This window comes from Physeter macrocephalus, chromosome 7, assembly GCF_002837175.3.
Source record: "Physeter macrocephalus isolate SW-GA chromosome 7, ASM283717v5, whole genome shotgun sequence".
Lineage (NCBI taxonomy): Eukaryota > Metazoa > Chordata > Mammalia > Artiodactyla > Physeteridae > Physeter > Physeter macrocephalus.
Genome location: NC_041220.1, coordinates 106,680,352 through 106,701,069, shown reverse-complemented (window position 1 = coordinate 106,701,069; position 20,718 = coordinate 106,680,352). Strand labels below are relative to the sequence as shown.

The 20,718-nt window shown below is 49.4% G+C and overlaps 1 protein-coding gene across 1 annotated transcript in view; it reads right to left on the bottom strand.

Moving 5' to 3' along the window:
* Positions 1–20,067, bottom strand: part of SLC2A9 (solute carrier family 2 member 9) — a 196,241-nt gene extending 176,174 nt beyond the window's left edge. Inside the window, exons 1-2 of the mRNA XM_024119533.3 lie at positions 19,957–20,067; positions 17,330–17,428 (exon numbers count right to left, since the gene is read on the bottom strand). Of these exons, the coding sequence (XP_023975301.1) occupies positions 17,330–17,428; positions 19,957–20,067 (210 nt within the window). The remainder of the gene's footprint in view (positions 1–17,329; positions 17,429–19,956) is intronic.
* Between the last annotated feature and the right edge of the window lie 651 nt (positions 20,068–20,718).

Genomic DNA, 20,718 nt, shown 5'->3' with positions numbered 1-20,718 from the left:
GTTGCGTCCAACTCCTGAAACTCTACCAAAACACATAAATAATCCCATTTCATCCTCACAACCCTAGCGGTAGACACCCCGTTTACAGAGGAGGGAGCCAAAAGTAAGGTAACTTACCCACGGCTAAGGGGCCAGTAAGTGGTAGAGGAGGATTTGTGCAAAATCTGCCTGGCTTTAGAGCCTGAACACAGCAACCTACCGGTGACAACCCATTTCATGACAAAGGTGTGAAAAGAGGGCAGCTAAATCCAACAGGACATTTATTGATTTAAAGATCAGTATTGGTTAGGCCCTTGTTATGGGCTAGACGCCCTGTCAGGTCCCGGAGAGTGTAAGGAGGACACCCATCAAGGAACAGAGTATAGGGCAAGAAACAGCATGGTTAGCGCTAAGCCAGAGGGGTGGAGGAGCCACAGGTAGGCAGGCGGGTACAGGATGCCCCGAGGGCTACTTATAGGGTCCAGACCCTCCAGAGAAGCTGGAGTGAGTATCCAGGACTTCCCAGGCCTCCTGCCCAATAATCAGGAGACCCCCATGCATTGAAGTTCATTCTTGGATGTCACTTGGTCCCTACTGCAATCCCGCACGATTCAAGCAACTGCAGCTTCACTGGGAGGAGTCTTGCTGGTACCTGCTCTAGAGAGCCTTTTATTCCCACGCCTGCAGCAATGACCAGTTTCCTGAGTTAATGTACAGAAACTAAAAGGATGCTGTTTGGGGAGGAAATTTTCTCTTTTCCTTTCCAGCCATTCAGGAGCCTGGTGGGAAAAGAGGCAGCTTTCATATCACATGCTGCTAGGCGCTGCTTTGGGAGTCTCTGCAGAGACTTCTTATTTCAATTTTGGGAAACTGGAGAACAGAAGCATCTGCAGAGGGCTGGAGAAGCCTGGAAGAGTAGCCCCCTGCGGAAACACGTCTCCAACAGTCCCCAAAAGCTGGTTTCAGAGTGATGGCTTTAGTGATTAAATGTTTGTCTTCGGGTGTGAATTTAGCAAAGGCCTAGATGAAAGGCAGCCCAAAAGCATATGTGAGAGCAGAAGCCGGGTGTTGGGGGTTGGTAAGCTAATTCATTGCAGGATTCATTCATTGGGTTGGAGATTCATGGAGCTGGTATATGTCAGCACTGACTTGTAGTGCCTTGTACAGAGTGGAGGCTGAAAGAAACGTTTGTGTCTTAAATTGAGTTTCTGCTATGGGCCAGTCACCATATAATAATAAAAATAGGTAACCCATACATCATATTCACCATGTGTCACACACTATTTTAAGAACTGGACACATGTGAACTCATCCCTTCTGCAACCCTATGAGCCAGGCAGTGTGTTCTGAGTTCTCTCTTGGGCGGCTGAGGAATCTGAGACACAGACCACAGGGCTTTCCCAAGGTCCCACCATGGGCATGAGACAGGGTCAGGACTCAAACCCAGGCAGCTGGACTCCAGAACCCATCTCTTAACCACGATTCTATTCCCATTCTTAGTATGGAAAACACAAAGATGATCACATCAATACCCCAGTTGCATGTGGAAAGACTGAATTAGGGGAGAAGAGGGGACGTGGAATCAACATTGGTTGACTGCTAAGTATGTATTGGACATCTGTATACTTCCCCTCGGCTCACCCTTGCAGCCATCCTGTGACGTTTCATGAGAGCCAAAAACTCTGGAGTTAAGCAATGCATCTGAAAGCTACACAGAATCCAGTGGGACTGCAGACCCCACTCATGCTCACAGCGTCTGTGCCCTCCTCCTCTTCCTGGCTGCACTGCCACGTTACAGTCCTCAGTCCCTTGCATCTGGGGGGAAGGGAGGGTCCTAGGACTACTTCTCACCAAAAGTGTGTGAGTACATGTGTCACCGCCATCGAGGATTAAGTGTTCGTGTGCCTTCTCCTCACTCACTCCCTTTTCCTGCAGGCTAGTCATTCACAGAGCACCCAGCAGAAACCTCTGAAGCCCTGAGGAATGGGGGAAGACACTCGGGAGAATGAGCCTGGGCCCCTGTGTGACTCCATGGAGCAGAGCGCCCCTGGTCACCTGCTCTGGGCGGTGACGTGGATGAGAAATAAACTCTCATTGTGTTCGGCCTCCGAGATTTAGGGGTTGCTTGTTATAGCAGCTGGTTTACTCAAACACAATGACGCCCAAGCCCATGACAATGACCATGACATGAGGCTTTAGGAAAGAGGGAAGATTTAGGCAAAGTCATGAAGGGTGGGCAGGTTTGGAGATATGGGCCTTCGACTAGAGGTTTCCTTTTATATTTTGGGAAAATTGTAAGTCTCCATTTGAAACAAATATTCTGCAATAAAATATAGTTTTAAGATCAGTGTGCTAGCTAATCTCTAGGCCCAGTTTGGGCCATCTCATTCATGGAGTCCACAGTTTACACTTCCATTGGGCCTACTTCCGAGAAACCCATTCTTCTGTCTTTCTATCTGGCTTTACTTACCTACTTCCTTACCACCAGGGGCCTGGGTTCCCACCCTGTCTTCTAGAGACGAGTTCTGCAGTCCCTGCCTTCAAGGAGCTCAATGACAAGAGCCGAATAAGCATGCACTCACAACATGGAGTGGAAATAGCTGGGGCACTGGGAAGCTGAGAAGGGCTACAGCCACTCAGCCAGGCCATCCAGATCAGGTACGCAAGAAAGGCGGGGTCGGGGGGGGTGGGTAGGCTTGGGTTAGATGATGGTAGACAAAAATTCTCAAAGATGGAGAAGCTGATGGCATAGATGATGACATAGAGAAGCGATAAGTGAGTCAGTGGGGTTGGAGGGTGGCCCAGCAGCTGGAGGAAGTTTGGAGAACAAGGCAGGGGCTGGTCGGAACTTGACTGCCAGGCTAAGGAGTCCGCACTTCATCCTGTCGCCATTGAGGAGCAATTGGAGGATTTATTCATGGAATCGAGATTCTGCTTTGTGTGTCAGAACATTCACTGTAGGTGCAGTGTGAGGCTATTTCCGAAAGTTTTGCCTGGAGGTGGCTGGACCAAGCAGGAGGCTCCTGGATTGATAAGACGTGATGAGTCTAATAGAAATGTTTGATGAACTCATCAAGGAGAATTTATATTGTGACTAGTAGTGATTACAGTCCAAACTGCAAAGAAAGGAATAGAGGCCACATGATTAAAGGAAAGGAGACCCAACAAAGAGCTGAGACTCTTGGGGTCAAGACTTGCTTGCACTGCTGAGTCCTGTGACCTCTAGCAAGTGGCTCTGCCTCTGAGGGCTGGGTTTCCAGTGGTTAAGGGCCCTGGAATCCATTGTATTCAACTCTCAGCTCGGCTTCTTTTCTGCTGGGTGATCTTGAGTAAGTTACTCAACCTCTCTGTGCTTCAGGCCCCTCATCTGTGAAATCATTTTCCTCCCTAAAGAGTTACCGTGAGGATTTAACGCGAGGCTGAACACAAAGGACAGTGCTGGGTCCACAAGAAGCACACAGTACAAATCAGAAGCTGGGCTGGCTGGTGGTGATGTGCATGTCATTATTTCTGTCTCGTGAAATAAGAGTCCTAGACTTGTTAGACTTGTTTATTTCTCAGGTCTATGAAGCCATGAGTAATTTACCACTATCTCCCCAGCCAACAACATGGGGGCCAAGCTTCTGGCACCAAATTGAACCATGCAATTCCCAGCCAGGAGGACTGGCATAGAACACCTCCAAAGGATGACAGGAAATTGCCAGACAGTGGGAGGCACATTACCTTGCAGGCTGTTTTACAATGTTAATGTTCCTTACTGATTCGCAGAACCTGTCATGAACCCACCTCAAATTCTTCTCAGGAGTGCTATAATAATACTCATAAATAGAACCCTTCTGTGGATGGGCCAGAGTATACACACCATTGCATAATAGAACAAGTCATGCCCGTAACTCCTTAGGGATTTGGAGAGACAGTCCGCACCACTGAACACACTGGCACACGGAGGAAAACAGTACAGAAGTCCTTACAAAAGTGCCCACCACCGGCTTCCCTGGTGGTGCAGTGGTTGAGAGTCCGCCTGCCAATGCAGGGGACACGGGTTCGTGCCCCGGTCCGGGAAGATCCCACATGCCGTGGAGCGGCTGGGCCCGTGAGCCATGGCCGCTGAGCCTGCGTGGCCGGAGCCTGTGCTCCGCGACGGGAGACGCCACAACAGTGAGAGGCCCGTGTACCCCCCCACCAAAAAAAGTGCCCCCCACCAAACCAGGCTCTTTGAAGTAAGGACCACACAAGACAAAATTCCATAAGCCCAGCAGTGGCACCTAATGTCACCCGAGTAGCAGAGCTAAGGCCTCCTATGCAGAAAAAGTGAACATGTCTGGCCAGAGACTTCTAGCCTCTGAAATGTCTGCTTGCAAGATGGGCCCTGGGCTGGCAGCAGGGACCTTGGATTTGGGGAGGGACCCCACCATTCCCAGAACTGAGAAGAGGGGTTTGTAGGGCCTAAGCTGTGCCAATAATGTGGTTTGTGCTTCTTTTCCGGAGTCAGGAATTGTATACATGCCAAGAGGAGGTGCCTCTGTGACCGACCTCCTATGAAAACCCTGAACCTTGAGCCTCTGATGAGCTTCCCTGGAGGAGGACCGCTCACGTTGCCATCACAGCTTGCTGCTGGGGAAATGAAGTGTGTCCTTCACACTGCCATGGGGAGAGGACCCTGGTCTCCTCTGCACTTTGCCCCAGGCACCTTTTCCCTTGACTGATTTTGCTTTGTATCCTTTCCCTGTAATAAATCACAGTCATGAGTAAGCCTCCATGCTGAGTCTTATGGGTCCTCCTAGCGAATGATCAAACCTGGGGTGGTCTTAGGGACCCCAATCCACCTCCCAGGTCCTTAGGAAAATATCCGGCTGCATCTCGACTTAATATTGTTTTCAGGTTTGTGGTGCCTCATTTTCTTCCTACTGTGTGATTTCCCTGGAGGAGTTTGGGTAACTGAGGAGAAAGAGGCTTCTGTACTTTCAGACACCTGAGAATATTTCACTCCTGCAGCTGGCTTTCAGAATGAAAAATGAACACAATGAAAGGGGATACATCAGTTGCAAATGACTTTTGGAGAGTAAGACTTCCAGAATTTTCTGGGTTCCCCCCTCAACCACCTTTGCAATGAGGAAGGCTGGCCTGACACTTGGGTTTAATTAAATAGAGCACGAAGAAAGAAAGTTTCATTTTCTATGTGGCCTCAGGCAGGAGCAGAGAGAAGTGTGTGTGCTCCCAAATACCCTTCTTATTTAAAAAAAAAAAATTGATCTGGAGCCTCTCTCCTGCTGGAATGTGCTTTTGAGAGATCGCATAGCTGTGTTTGCAGGACAGTGCATCCACACAGACCTGTTCTTACTTTGAGATAACATTTCCCACTCCTTTCTGCAAGTCCTCTGGTTGTCTGGAGTGAAAAGGTGAGTTTTTTCATTACTGTTCAAATTGCTTATGGCTGCTAAAAATCAGTCTTGAGGCAGTAGAGACTTTCAAAGGGCTTGGAGTCTGTTCAAATCCAAGTTCAGGGTGATGGTTTTGAGCACCAATTATGGAATAACTTATTTTCAGAACAGGAATAACAACCCTAGCTTGCGGATGGGGCTGCAGGAAGAATTAGATGGGGTGAGGGGTCCCTAGCATGATGTCCAGCATATAGTAGGTGCTCAATAAATCTCAGTGTTTTTTCTCCCGTGGGTCAGAAAGAGAATGTTTCCAGTTTTATTTGTCTGGGTTTGTTCATACCGGCAGTGCCATCCAACCTCCTCCATCCAAGTTTTCCCAACTGCTTGCCTTGCTGGGCTGGCCGTTCCCCTGTTCCCTCTGTCTGGCTACACCTCCCCCACCCTGCTAAGCAGAGCTGCCCTGAGCCATGATGGAAATGTGGTCCTTTCCCCTTTATGTTCAACGAAGGCATTTTTCCCAGAGGACCTTTATGAAATGGGAAAATTCTGAATCAAAGAGGCAGGCATCTCAGCTCCAGTAATCTGGGGACCCCAGAAGTAGGCAGGGGTGGCACCCACAGTCTGGAACACCCAGACACCAGCACCCCAGGCCTGGAAAGGCCCGCCTCCTCCTGTCAGCCAGCAGCTCTGCCAGCTCTGATTAAAACCAAACCAAACAATGACTCACAGATCCCAATGTAAACAATGCAGCAGCAACTTATACTAGAGAAAAACTGAGAACAATCTGAGAGGTCCACACTAGGAAGATGGCACATCTATGCAACGCGGCAATACACAGCTGTTAGAAATCCTGGTGGTGGGGAATATTCAGTAACATGGAAAAATGCTTACAATATAAATATTGAGCCCCAAAAAGAGAATATAAAATGGCATATATGCCGATCTCTGCAGAAAAAGAAGTAAATTTAGATAAAGCCTTAAAAGTGGCCTCTGAGTGAGGCAGAGGTTGTGACTCTCCATTGGCTGAGTGGCCTTGAGTCAGTTACCCCATCTCTCTCCTCTCGGTAAAACGGGATTATTGTCACAATATCTGCCATGTGGGCTGGTATCCAAATGAGAGATACAGTCCATGTTTCGTAGAAGGGGAATCATAGCAGTAGTTTTATCATTAAATTATTAAAGTTGTACTGTTTGCTTTTGCTAATAGCAGCCTGTTTTGCTTTTATAACTAGTGAGACAGGGTGAGGCAAAAGGAAGAGAGAAGAAAGGAAAAAGCAAGAACTGAGATTCCCACATCAGAGGCAGTCCTGTTCCACGCTGAAATTAACCAGAGATGCCCATCTCATCAAATAATGGCCAGTTGTTTCTGTAATAACAAGATGCACTGGTTTCTCCTGTAATCTCAGTCCCCTCCCAACAAGATGCGGAGCCCCACTGCACACACTACTCCCCACCCCGCTCTGTGCCGGTGTCTGTGACAAGCTCCACACTCATCATCCCTCCTAATTTTCCCTGTTAAAGGCGTTGGAGCACAAAGACGTGCCCCGCCATGTGCCCTGCTTTTCTGAGAGCACAGGGTCTCCCAGAACAGTCGCTAAAACGGCAGCACGGAGTGGGATTAATTGGAAGGACCAGACCTCGCTTCTGCTTCTCTGTCTGCTGGTTCACTGGCATCTTTTCTTTGGCCAGCATCTAACATCTGCTGCTAATTGGGGTGGCTCTACTCTTGCCGAGAGAGAAGATGATTTTACTCCCTATCACCACTTGTTTACCTGCCCTTAGGGAAGGATTAGGGAGAAGAAAATGATAAAATACACCATTTCTGCTGGGAAATGTATGGCGAGTCAAATTAATTGTTCTGCTGAAAACCTGGGCTTAAATACTAACACGGCGGGAGAGGGGGTGGACGGGGAGGGGGGCAGGGAGGTGAGCTTCTGTCTCCGTCCCGAGAAAAGAACAAATGTCACCAACTCAGAAATCATTGGAAAGGTGAGTCATTCATTATATTCAATAAAAGCCAAACCACTCACTGTTATTTTTGTGGAGGCTGGCATTGTTTCAAGTAAGTCCTAGTTTATACGCCTTGGGAGCGGGGGCAATAAATTAGACACCCCCAAAGCAAAGTTCTCATTTATTTTTTCTTTCTCACTCCTTCCTTCTCTTATTCACTAATTCATTTAACAAACTTTTTTTGGTATTTTTTTGTTTAGAACATACTTTTGTAAGATATACCTTGCATATATATACAATGTACAGTTGTGTAATTAAGAATTTGGCTGGCCTTTCTGGAACCCAGCAGGACCCTATGGGACCTTCCTGGGACAGACCCCTCCCCCAGAGCCTCTGCTGTAGCTCCTCTCTGAAGGACCTAGATAACAGTGTCGGATGCACATTTCTTGAGCTATTTTACAGATGCTAAAACCCCTACCAAATGGAAGATGTTAACGACTTGATGACCATGAGCACATAGCCCCAAACCTACAGGCGCCTAAGAATTGATAATGTTAACCCCTGTGACTCCGCCCTGTTACCTCACCATCAACCAATCAGAGAACTGTGCACGAGCTGATCACATCCCCTGATCACATTCTCTCACATGGCCTCTAAAAATGCTTTCCTGAGACCCATCCGGGAGTTCCAGTGCTTTGAGCACTAGTTTCCCGGGACTCTTTGCTGGGCGCCCTGCAATAAATGCTGCAGTTTCCTTCATCACAACCCAGTGTCAGTAGAATGGCTTTACTGTGTGCAGGTGAGCAGACCCGAGTCTGGTTCTGTAACATTTCTTCCTGGTTCTTGAATAGTAGCCTCTAAACCCTTGGGATTTCCTGGATAGGAAATGTTGATGATAGGAGAGTCTTTGTTAAGCACAGGGGGTTCTCGGACCCCACCTGATGGTTTATGCAAGTGAGATAACCCAGTTTGGGGGCTGGCCATGCTGGAAATACTAACCATGTGGTTGGCATTGGGGGGAGAGCTTCAAGCCAGGTGGTGCCAGCCCTACCTCCAAGGAGGGGAGGGAGACTGGAGATTGATTTGATCAGTCATGCCTAGGTAATGAAGCGTCAACAAAAACTCCAGACATGGAAGCATGGTGAGCTTCCCTGGTGGACAGTACTCTGTGTGTTGTTATACATCGAGGTGCTGGGCAGGTGATGTGTCTGGATGTCAAGGGGAGAGAACTCCAGAAGTTTCATGTTTGGAGCGCCCTCACTGTAAGTGTCTCTTCTTTTGTCTGCTTCTGATTTGTATCCTTTTGGCAATAATAAAACTGTAATTGTTAGCGTAGTGCTTTCCTGAGATTTTTGAGTTGTTCTAGCGAATTATCAAGCCTGAGGGGCTAGTGGGTGCCCCCAAATCTGTAACCAGTTGGCCAGAGTTGTGGGCAGCCGTGGGATCCCCGAGCTTGCGGCTGGTGTCTGAAGTGAGAGCAGTCGTTAGAAGACTGTGCCCTTAGCCCGTGAACTTGGCCTACCTCTGGGTAGTCAGCATCTGAAGGCATCACAAACCTTTGCTCCAAGCAGTCTGCCGGGTGCCAGGGAAGCAATGACCAGCACTGTTTGCAAGGACACTTTGACCTATAGAGTCCCATTGCTGTCCTTTTGCTAAACCTCAAAGCACTTGTCTGAACTGTGGGCCAGGACTGGGCAAACGGGCTCTAGGTGCTCCCTCTCTATTTTTGGAATCAGCTGTAAACTCTCCCTCCCAGCCATAGCATCGCCTGTTTACTAGCTCATTTCTGTTTTCACTTAGGCCTCCTATTCAACACACTCATTTAGCTCAACTTTGGTCCTTCTGGGTGACCCTTCTTAATGTCTGCCCCAGTGGTCACCCTGCTTGAGGCTGGCTGCTGTCTCAGGCCCTGGCTATGTGCTCGTGGCTCATCCTGCAGCCCCAAGCACTGCACAGGTCTCAGCAGGAATGCATCCACGCCCACCACTCCTCACCCACGCTCCTTGTGAGTGATTACACCCGAGCCCCATCCCGTTTTGGCCCATCCTTGTCTTTGTAGGACCCATTTGGATGGGAGTCTGGGCTCCATATCTTCCACTCAGGCTTGGACCTTTCATTTCTTTCGAATACTGCTTCCAGAATCTTCCTGTAGGCTCTCCAGACATCACTCACGAGCAAGAGGAATTTTGATTCATGCTCTAGGCTGGCACATCACCTCACCCAAGCCACATCAGCCCTGCCTGCCTGAGGACGGGCACCCACCTTGGCTCCCAGACAACAGCCCTGGGAATAAGACTCTGATGTCTCCATCCAGCCCTCATCAGCCTCTCAGGCGCACTCAGGCTTGGACCTTTCATTTCTTTCGAATACTGCTTCCAGAATCTTCCTGTAGGCTCTCCAGACATCACTCACGAGCAAGAGGAATTTTGATTCATGCTCTAGGCTGGCACATCACCTCACCCAAGCCACATCAGCCCTGCCTGCCTGAGGATGGGCACCCACCTTGGCTCCCATACAACAGCCCTGGGAATAAGACTCTGATGTCTCCATCCAGCCCTCATCGGCCTCTCAGGCGAGATCCAGACCCAGGGGGCCCTCAGGCACCAAGGGGACATCTCCCAAGACAGCTCTGGATTATCGTAGCAGCACTAATGGAACAGATCCCAGGCAAGAAGCATTCTCCTACTAAAAGTCAAGGCTTAAAATGGCTTAAATATGAGGCCATTTGCCAGGTTTCAGAGGATCCCCTTTAGCCTGCATACATGACTGCTTGAAAATTCAGCAATTATCATATTTCATTTGATTGGTATGTAAATTAGCTCTAGATTTTGCATAGCCTTTACAAGGGCTCAGGATGCTTTAAATAGATAGGTAAATAGATAAATAAGATAGGTAGGTAGATAGAAGATGATAGATAGATAAGTAGATGGATGGATAGATTGATAGAATCTAAAAAAAACGGTACTGATGAACCTAGTGGTAGGGCAGGAATAAGGACGCAGACGTAGAGAACGGACTTGAGGACACAGGAGGGGAAGGAGAAGCTGGGACGAAGTGAGAGAGTAGCACTGACATATATGCACTACCAAATGTAAAATAGATAGCTAGTGGGAAGCTGCTGCATAGCACAGGGAGATCAGCTCGGTGCTTTGTGACCACCTAGAGGGGTGGGATAGGGAGGGTGGGAGGGAGACGCAAGAGGGAGGGGATGTGGGGATATATGTATACATACAGCTGATTCACTTTATTGTACAACAGAAACTAACACATTATAAAGCAATTATACTCCAATAAAGATATTAAAAGAGAGTTGGATGAATTGATAAATAGAGAAGTAGGTAGATGGACAGATTAGATAGATAGATAGATAGATAGAAAGAATTATGCCAATTAGAATGTCATTGGAAACAGAAAAGACAAAGGTTTAGACATGCAGCAATAAATGGACAAAAAAGAGAAAAATATTAGGAATATCACATCTGTAGGAAAATTCACCACTCATGGATTGATTGTTCAGAAAGCCAGCCAGCTCTCTGCCAGGAGGTCCTAATGACAGCAGGCATCCACAGGGGCCTCACCACTTTCCTGGAAGCTTCAGCACAGAGATTAGCAAACATGGATCACTGGGCTAAATCTGACCCACTGCCTGTCTTTGTAAATAAAGTTTTATTGGAACACAGCCTTGCCCATTCATTTACATATCACCTATGGCAGCTTTCTCACTACAGAGGTAGACTTGAGTAGTTGGGACAAAGGTCTTATGGCCTGCAAAGCCAAAAACCTGCAAAAGCCCTAGCAGATCAACTTAGTAGAGCAGAAAAAGGGTACACCTTCGAGTTAGGCAGACCTGGGTCAAGTCCCTGTCCGTGTGAATGTGGCAGAGGTAGCACGAGAATTTTCACGAAGGGCAGACTCACAGCTGGCAGTTTGGCTGGGGGGTGAGGAAGCCTAAGGGACTTGCCTTGGAACTGAATTTTCACACAAAGAACTTTAAAAACATCTTAAATTTATCCATTTACTCATTCAGCAAATATTTATTATAAATGCTTACTGTGTGCCAGACCCCGTTCTAGGTGCTGGCACTATAGAAGCAAGAAAACCATGAAGTCCATGTCTTTATGGGGCTTACTTTCGAAAATGGGGGAAGAATGGACAAGAATCAAATAAATATATAGTATCTCAGGTGGTGCTATATTCTGTAAAGAGAAGCAAATTAGGGTGAGGGGCTAGAGAGTGATAGAGAGGTGCTGCTGGGATGGGCTGGTCGGGGAAGACATCTCTGAGGAGGGGACGTTTGAGAAGGAGCCAGAGGTAATTGAAGGAGAGAGCATAGGACTATCTGGACACATCTGGGAAAAAGTATTCCAGGCAGAAGGGAAAGCAAGTGCAAAGGCCCTGGGGTCCCTGAGTATGGGTGTGTTTGAGGAACAGCATTGGGGGAGGGGGGTCCTGTGGGGGAAAAGGAGGGAGCAAGGGGGAAAGTGCTGGTGATGGGAGCAGAGTGGTCACCAGGTGCCAGGCCCCCTGGGCTTGGGGCCACAGCGGTCTTCTGGCTGTTTTCCAGGTGTGATGGGCAGCCATGGAGGTTTTGAGCAGAAGCACAATTTGATCTGCCTTAATTTGTAAAGGGTCCCTCTGGCCTTGGTGGAGAATAAACCAGAGGAGCCAGAGGGGAAACAGGAAAAGCAGGTAGAGGACCCAACGGCAGTCCAGGCTGGAGACCTACTCGGGGGTCACTGCCAGGGTACTGGCCACTGGTTGGTGCAGAAACCCTGAAGCTTCAATGGCTGAAGACAATGAAAATTCCTTTCTAGCTCCTGCAATGCCTAGTGTGTGTCATACAACTTGTCCCTGTGCCATCTGGGCGAAGAGAGAACTGAAGAACATTCTGGAATGTCCTCACGGGCCAAGCCTCCAGTGTCTTATACTCACTTCTGCTCACATCCCATTGGCCAAAGTTGGGCAAGGGCCATGTGTGGATGCCCGAGGTACCTGGGTGTCCTCTTCCAAATGGGTCATGATAGGTAGTCAGACTTGGGGGGCTCTTTGAAAGCAGGGTGGACAGGACCTACAGTCATTTAGGGTAACTGTGTTGAAGAGAAACAAGTGGATATATTAAGAGTGAGGGCTAAGGGCTCCCCCCACGCACACACACCAGGAATGCAGACACATTAACCTCCCTGGGCCACAGTTTCCTCATCTCTAACAGGGGTTAGTTCTGGCTCCCTTGGGGACTGTAATGAGGATGAAATCTGACACCGTCCCTAATGGGGCAGCACAGTCAGTGACACAGTGGGCATTATTTTCATCATCAGCTTTCCAGAAAGTTTCCAAATATCTGAGGCGAGAGAAACACGGAATGCTTGTGAGATGCAGCCGGGCGGCGGCCGGGGCCGGCGCCAGCTACTGCCTGGATTGTCCAAATGGTGAAATTCCACCTCGCCTGAGGGTGGACAGCCTTGGCCTGCCGTCCCTGTGCTCCTCTGACCACCACCCCCCCGGACCCAGTTATCCCACCACTCAAGAGGTGAAGCTGCTGGGCTGGGGCCTCAGGACCCTGTGTCATCGCTAAGCCAGCATCCCTTCTGCTGGGTCAGTGTCCTCGCTGTGACTTATTTTCATCAGCACCTCCGGCGGCAGCCTCTGTTCACCATGTCTGTGGACGGTCACCCACACACCCCAGCATCTGCATCCCCTGGGTCCGAGAGATTCTTTCTCCTGCTGAGAGGCCAGAGCCCCGGTGAAGTCTGACGCCGACACAGAAACCCACCACCAGGCGTGGGCCCTTCCCACCTGCGTTAGACCCCGCCCCCTGGGCTCTCTGCTCCCACACTGGTCTCCTGGACCCTGGGGCTGCCTCGTTTACCCACACCTAGGCCCACAGCAAAGGGAAGAGGTTTCTGAGTGATCGCTGGCCACAGGCTGAGCCCCTCCAGCCTCGGGCCCTCTTCCATCTTCCTGGCCACTTCACCAGGGGATTGTCACCACCTGTCAGGATCTGGGGTTCCCAGGGGAGCTGGGGTCCCCGTGCAGGCCTGCCCGGCTCCAGCTCTTCCAGCTCCTCCAGCTCCAGGCAGTTTCCGCGCTGGGAGGGGCTCCCAGGCTGAGCCCTGGCCCCCAGCCCGCCTCCAGTGCTCGCAGGCTGGGTGGTGCTGACTCGTGCCCCTGTTCCGGCGCCTGTGATCCTCCTTGAGCTGGCCCTGGCCTCCTTCCCAGCCTCCTCCCCCTCCAGCCCTTTGGACCCCACAATCCGGCCACCCCCTCTCTGAACCATTGCCAGGAAGCCTGCCACTCTCTCTCAAGCCGAGGATAACATAAAGCCCTTCCACTGGCCTGTGTTCCCATCTCCACCCCACACATCTCTCACTGCTGGGCATCTCCCCAAACTGGAGAGACAGGTAGATACAGAGAATCACAACTTACCAGAGCAAAAATGTACAGCAGCAAACCAGTGCCGGGGCAGGAAAACCTGAACTATAATTAATGAATTGCTGAAGGCTCAGTATGGACAAGTCTGAGAGTTAATATCTCTGGGGACCCAGTCATATCCGTCCCCCTTTTGTGAGTTTTACCTCCAGGGGCTCTACCAGATTCTCACCGGGACTGTCAGAAAAATCCCCTTGTGCTTCCAGCAGGGGAGGGGAAAAGGAACCGTTCTGAAATATATCAGAGCATGCTGTTCTTCTTCACAAGGCCTGTCCTTGCGAGAAAATATTTCACTGAGTAAATGGAGAGATATTCCATGTTCTTAGACAGGAAGACTCAATACTGTCAAGATATCAGTTTCCCAACTTGATCTATACATTCAATACGATACAAGTCAAAACCCCAGCAAGTTATTTTGCAGATACTGACAAACTGATTTTAAAGTTTATATGGAGACACAAAAGACCCAGAATAGCCAACTCAACATTGAAGGAGAACAAAGTAGGGTCTGATATTACCCTACTTCAAGACTTACTATAAAGTATGGTAATCGAGACAGTGTGGTATTGGTAAAAGAATAGGAGCAGATCAATGGAACAGAAGAGAGTTCAGAAATGGACCCACATACAGTCAACTGATCTTTAACAAAGGAGAAAAGGCAATATAATGGAGCAAAGACAGTCTTCATCAAATGGCACTGGAACAATAGACATCCACATGCAAAAAAGGGGAAAAAAAATCTAGACATAGATCCTACACCCTTCATAAAAATTAACTCAAAATGGATCAAAGGTCTAAATGTAAAATGCAAAACTATAAAACTCCTAAAATTTTTAACATAGGATAACATAGGAGAAAAACCTAGATGACCTTGGGTATGGTGTTGACTTTTTAGATAAAACACTAAATGCGTGATTCATGAAAGTAATCATTTATAATCTGGACTTCATTACAATTTAATGCTCTGCAAAAGATGATGTCAAGAGAATGAGAAAAAAAGCCACAGACTGGGAGAAAATATTTGCAAAAGACACATCTGATAAAGATCTATTACCCAAAATATATAAAGAACTCTTAAAACTCAATAATAACACAAACAAATCTGATTAAAAAATGGGCAAAAGACCCAAACAGACACCTCACCAAAGAAGATATACAAATGGCAAAGAAGGATATGAGAAGACATTCTACATCATATATCATTGAGGAAATGCAAATTAAACAATGAGATACCACTAAAAACCTATTGGAATATCCAATCCAAAACACTAACAACATTAAATATTGGCAAGAATGTGGAGCAACAGGAACTCTCATTCACTGCTGCTGGGAATGCAAGATGGAACAGCCACTTAGGAAGACATTTTGTCAATTTCTTACGAAACTAAGCATACTTTCCCCATACAATCAAGAAATCATGCTTCTTGGTATTTACCCAAATGAATTGAACACTTATGTCCATACAAAAAACTGTACATGGATGTTTATAGCAGCTTTATTCATAATTGCCAAAACTTGGATACAATTAAGAGGTCCTTCAGTAGGTGAATGGATAAATAAACTGAGGTACAACCAGACCACGGAATATTATTCAGAATCAAAAACAAATGAGCTTTCAAGCCATGAAAAGACATGGAGGAATTTTAAATACATATTACTAAGTGAAAGAAGCCAAGCTGAAAAATTATACATTGTATGAGTCCAACGATATGACACTCTGGAAAGGGAAACCTTCAATCTGTAAAATATACAATATCTGCAATACAGCAAAGGGAATAAAGCAAGATGTGCCTGTATAGAGACAGTAAAAAGATCAGTGGTTGCCAGGGTGAGGATGGGAGGAATGAATAGGCAGAGCACAGAGAATGTTTAGGGCAGTGAAGATATTTTGTAAGATACTACAATGGTGGGTACAAGTCATCACACGTGTGTCAAAATGTATAGAAAGTACAACACAAAGAGTGAACCTTAATATAAACTGTGGGCGTTGGGTGATAACGATGTGTCAAGGTGGGTTCATCAATTATAACAAAGGTACTGCTCTGGTGCAGAATGTTAACAGTCGGGGAGTGGAGGCAGAGGGTATATGGGAATTCTGTGCTTTCCATTCAATTTTGCTGAGAACCTAAAACTGCTCTAAAGTATAAAGTTTATTAATTAAAAACATTTTTTGAATGAGTGAATGACAGGATTGCGCCTTCCTCGTGTTCCCACAGTCATTGCTTGAACTACTACTTTTCTACTCATATCATTCTATTCCAGGTTCAAGTTTTACACGTCTCTTTGCATTATAAGCCATGAGTGTAAAGGTTCTCCACCCTCTGCTGGAGGCTCTGTTGGATTACCAAGATGAAGCAAGAGTGCATATTCCCAATCCTCTTAAAGACAAATATGGACAAATTGGATCCCATCTCAGGATGATATCACAATGACAAAATCAAAGCCATTGATTAATGCAAGGGTTTGGAGAAGCCATCTAGACCCCCCGGTTTTCAAACTGTTTTTAGTATCAGAATCAATTTTTCAAATGAACTTACAGAGTCCCTAAAATGTAAAAGAGTTAACAGAATTTAAAAAGTGCTGTTCTAGTACAGATGGAGTCTGGATCCCTGAGTCTCTTCTGCAAAGTCCAGGGCTCCTGGGGCCCCTTTGAGACCCACTGGTCCAGCTTCCCCCTATGTTTTGCACACAGCATGCTGGGCCCCCAAACAAGGAAAAGCCTTAAAAGCACCCACAAAGGTCCACAGCCTGGCTTCTGTCTGCCTCTGTAGCTCATGCCCTTATGCTGTCCAAAATACATCCTGGGCTCCAACAGCACCAGACCTGCATTTCTGCAAATGTCTCATATCTCAGGCTTCAGTGCCTTTGCTCCACCTTCAAGATGCAGCTCTGGCATCACCTCCTCCAGGAAGACTTCCTGTATACCACTGTCAACCCATCCACTTTACCCCAGGGAGGGAGGGAGGTCAAGCAGAAGCCAGCACCCCCAGGAATGGGTAGCACCTAAACCTAACAGCCTAGGTGGGTGAGAACCAAACCTTCATCTGCAAACCAGCAGAGTGGAGTTAGGAGGGCCTGGGGAACTGCACCTAATGACCTGATTTCAGAAGAAAACAAAACCCAGCAATGGATCTTAAACCAACAGATACTCAAGTGACCTCCGGCTGTGATTAAAAGCCATAAACAAAGAAAAAGCAGATCAGGGAAATGTTTCTGTGCCTAAGATCCCCCCGTAAGCCTCAGATTTCGTGTTCCTTGCCCTGGAATTAGACCCTTAGGATCTGGCCCCTGCGACCTCCGAAGATGCCTCTCCTCTCTACACTCTCCCAGGACCCTCCAGGAGCAGGGAACTGACCTCACGAATCGTCATCATCCTCTATTTCTGTATCCCCCACCTCCCCCTCGAGGGCAGGGGCTGGTCTCACTCTCTCTGTCCTTCCCTTCACCCCAGTGTCCAGCAAGGGTCTCGCACAGAACCGGCCTGCAAATGTTTGCAGAATGGGGTTACCACCCCGTGCTGGGCGGTAACACCCGGCTTTCCGCGTTGCCGCAGCGCCCTCTGCTGGGCATATCCCGCTGACGCGGGCACTCACCGGAGCGGGGGCGTTCACCGCTGAGAGGTTGTACCCATAGAGGAAGGAGGAGCCGAAGGCGCCCACGAGAGAGGCCATGACCAGCGAGCAGGACCAGTCCTGGGAAAGGAGAGCAAAGCACGTCAGACCTGGCACTCGGGCGCACAGCCAGGGGCCCGCAGGACGCAGCTGGACCGTCCTCTGCTGGGGAGGATTTCCAGATCAAGCATGCAGGTTCCTCAGAGCCAGCCGGCAGGAGGGGCTCCCATCCAGGTCCGGTCCAGGGGGGTGTGGCCAGTCCAGGGGGGTGTGGCCAGCCCAGGGAGCTCAGTTTGCCTCTGTCCACACTATTGCCCTCCTTGTCCGGCTGCAAGAGGATCTGTGAAACTCAGACCTACTGTCCTTCACAGGTGCTGTTAGCAGCTACGACACTGTTATTTTAGCTGAATTCGGCCAGTCTCTGACTCACATAGAAGCAAAAAGCAAAAGCAGACTAAGCTGCCAGCAGCAGCAGCTGGTTCTTATTAAGCGCTATGGACCAGGCATCTGTTCTAAGCACTTTCCGGGTATTCTCCCATAGAATCCTTGGATCAGTACTGTTTTATCTTGATTTTACAGGTGAGGAAATAGAGGCATGGGGCAGTCCCTGGTGCTGTCTGGGTTGGGGACCAGAGCCCAGATGGTCCGGCTGCAGCCCCCATGTAGCCACCCACTGCACCACACTGCCTCTCCCCCCCGCCTCTCCCCCCCGACGCTGCTGACGGCCACACAGATGCGCACACACCCACGCACACTCTGTTCCAGGCTGCAGCTGTCCATCTACAGGCCAGTGTGAGCACCTTGGGACAAGGACCTGCAGACAGAGAGATACAGGGCTTGACCCGGAGAACCAAGCATCTGCCTCCATGTAATCCTGCCCTATGGACCCATCCATGGACGGCCACAGGCATGACAGGACCAGGAGTAGAAACATCTGGGCCCCTTGGCAAAGGCTGGCCAGAAGGCAGGGGCTGGAGGCAGGAGGGGCTGCCATCCTAAGCTGGCCAGGAAAGTGTGGGCCACTTGTCAGGGGGACCCAGGTGCTCTTGGAAGGCACTTTCTCTCCATGATTTATCATGTGTTGTGTGTGTGTGTGGTGATTGGGGGGGGGGGGTGGGGAGGGCCGTGTGTTCTAGGTGCCAAGCCCTGACAAGCTCCTGGGATACAGCAGGTAAACGTGACAGATGACGTCCAAGGTTTAGGGATCTGAAGGGATCAAACACCGTTTGAAAGGGAAAGCCAGACTTTGATAGCCGATTTCCTGCTCTGCCCGCCTAGACGGTCTCCTATAACACAGGCTCCAGTGCTTGATGGCTCCACCACTCAGCTGTGGGATCTGTCCAGGGTCTTGACCTTTCTGAGCCTCAGCTTGCCCAGCTGTAAAATGGGATCTAAATTGTAGCACCAGCTGCATAAGCTGTTGTGGATGTGTTGCTGGCTGAGGACGTTGAGGGGCTTGTGCACGTAGCCAGTGTTCAGAAAGGCTGTTCACTCACTTTGTTCTCTCTTTCTACTCCCTGTGACCCAGGTGTGCAGAATGGCCGTTGCCCAAGCTACGTGCCAAGGTCTCTCTTGCCCTGGCCCATATAGCCGTGCCCCACTGAAACCTTCCTTTCTGGAGACTTTCATATCTAAGACCCACTGAAAGCCACCCTGAAAGTTCCACCTCCTCATTTTTACTCTTCTGTCTTTGATTCAACGTTGTCTGACCCCCAGGTCTGCCTCTTACGACTGTGTAACCTCAGACCAGTTACATAGCTGCTCTCTGATGCGGTGTTCTCATCTGTGAAAGGGCGATGATAATACACCCACCTCATAGGATATTCTGCCGAAGAAAGGAGTTAGAGCAGGTAAGGTCCTCACCTGTCCAGGGGTACGTGCCCCTCGGGGGTCAGCAGCAGAGGCTGGACAGTGGACGTGGGTCTTACTTTTTGAGGGCAGGGGTCTTGGTTCCAGGTACCAAGCCTGCTACAGCGGAGGTGCTTGGTAAATGCTGGTGATTGGATTGAGGCCAGAGGGAGGGTTCATAGGGCACGGAGAGGGACGTTGGCAAGTGTGGAGCCAGAATATTTTTCTGCAGTAAGAGGAGCTTGAACTGAATGGGATTCATTGATGGAACAGAATCACATTTTGGACAAAAGGCCCATTCTCCATTGCCTTTCATCTTTAAACTCATCCTCTGGGTCTCGGCTCAGATGTTATTCCTTCTGACTCCCGGGCTGTGCTGGTCCCCTGGGCTTCCCTAACTTCCACCCCTGGTCACTATTCCCCTGTCTGCACCCAGCAGAGGGCAGAGAAGAGCAGGTGGGAGCCATCTGCCCCGAGCCCCCCACCCCTGTGTGGCCCACCTGTGCCCACCACCTCTCACCACCTGCCCCAAGGTGGGGACACCATCCAGCACGTGAGAGCAGTTCGCTGCCTTGACCTCATTGCACGAGCACAGCCGCGCTGCCAGAAGATACTGTGGGTCCCAGGAAGCTGTGACTTAAGAGTTGGCGCACCACCGCCAAGGTCACAGGGACTAGGAGGCCAGGACTCAAGGCCAGAGGCCTTTCAAGCAGTCAGAGAGTGCCTCTGTGGCCCAGACAGCGGCCAGTTTCTGTGTTTACCTTTCTTCTCCTCCCACGCGGCGTCCCGCTCCTCAGATGGACACACTCAGGAGGCGCCGGGCGGCTCGGGTCACGGGCAACGGCAGCTGAGCTCTGTTCCTGAGAATCCATGTCCTGTTTCCCGACAACCCACCTGCCGGCCCTCCCTGAAGCTGGCTCGGCCCACGGTGCCTTCCAGCCCGGGCTCTGCTGGGGCATCTCCCTAAATGAGGAGGCAGAGTCCACGGAGGGAGGGTGGGCGGAAGTGCTGAACAGGAAATGTGGCAATTGTATTTTGTCTGAACAGAAAATGGGCAGTGAATGTTTTTCTCCTTTCCAAATCATCACAGCGTCTGGAGAGCCCTGAAAGGGAAACTTGTCTTCCCAGGAATCACCACTCTGAGTTTGGATTCTTTCTTTGGCATGTTTTTATTGTCCTTCTTAAGGCCAGCGTGCTGGGAGGGGATAGACTGGCATGAGCCCAGGGCAAGTTTCCCTAAGGACTGGGACAAATGGAAAGGTCACTGACTACAGGAGAAGGCTGGTGCGGTTCCAACGCTGACTCCACTGCTTTTTAGCTGTGTGTCCTTAGGCAAGTCGCTTTGCCTCTCTGAGCTACCACGTTTAAAAGTGCGAAATGGATGGGGCTTCCCTGGTGGCGCAGTGGTTGAGAGTCCGCCTGCCGATGCAGGGAACACGGGTTCGTGCCCCGGTCCGGGAAGATCCCACATGCCGCGGAGCGGCTGGGCCCGTGAGCCATGGCCGCTGCGCCTGCGCGTCCAG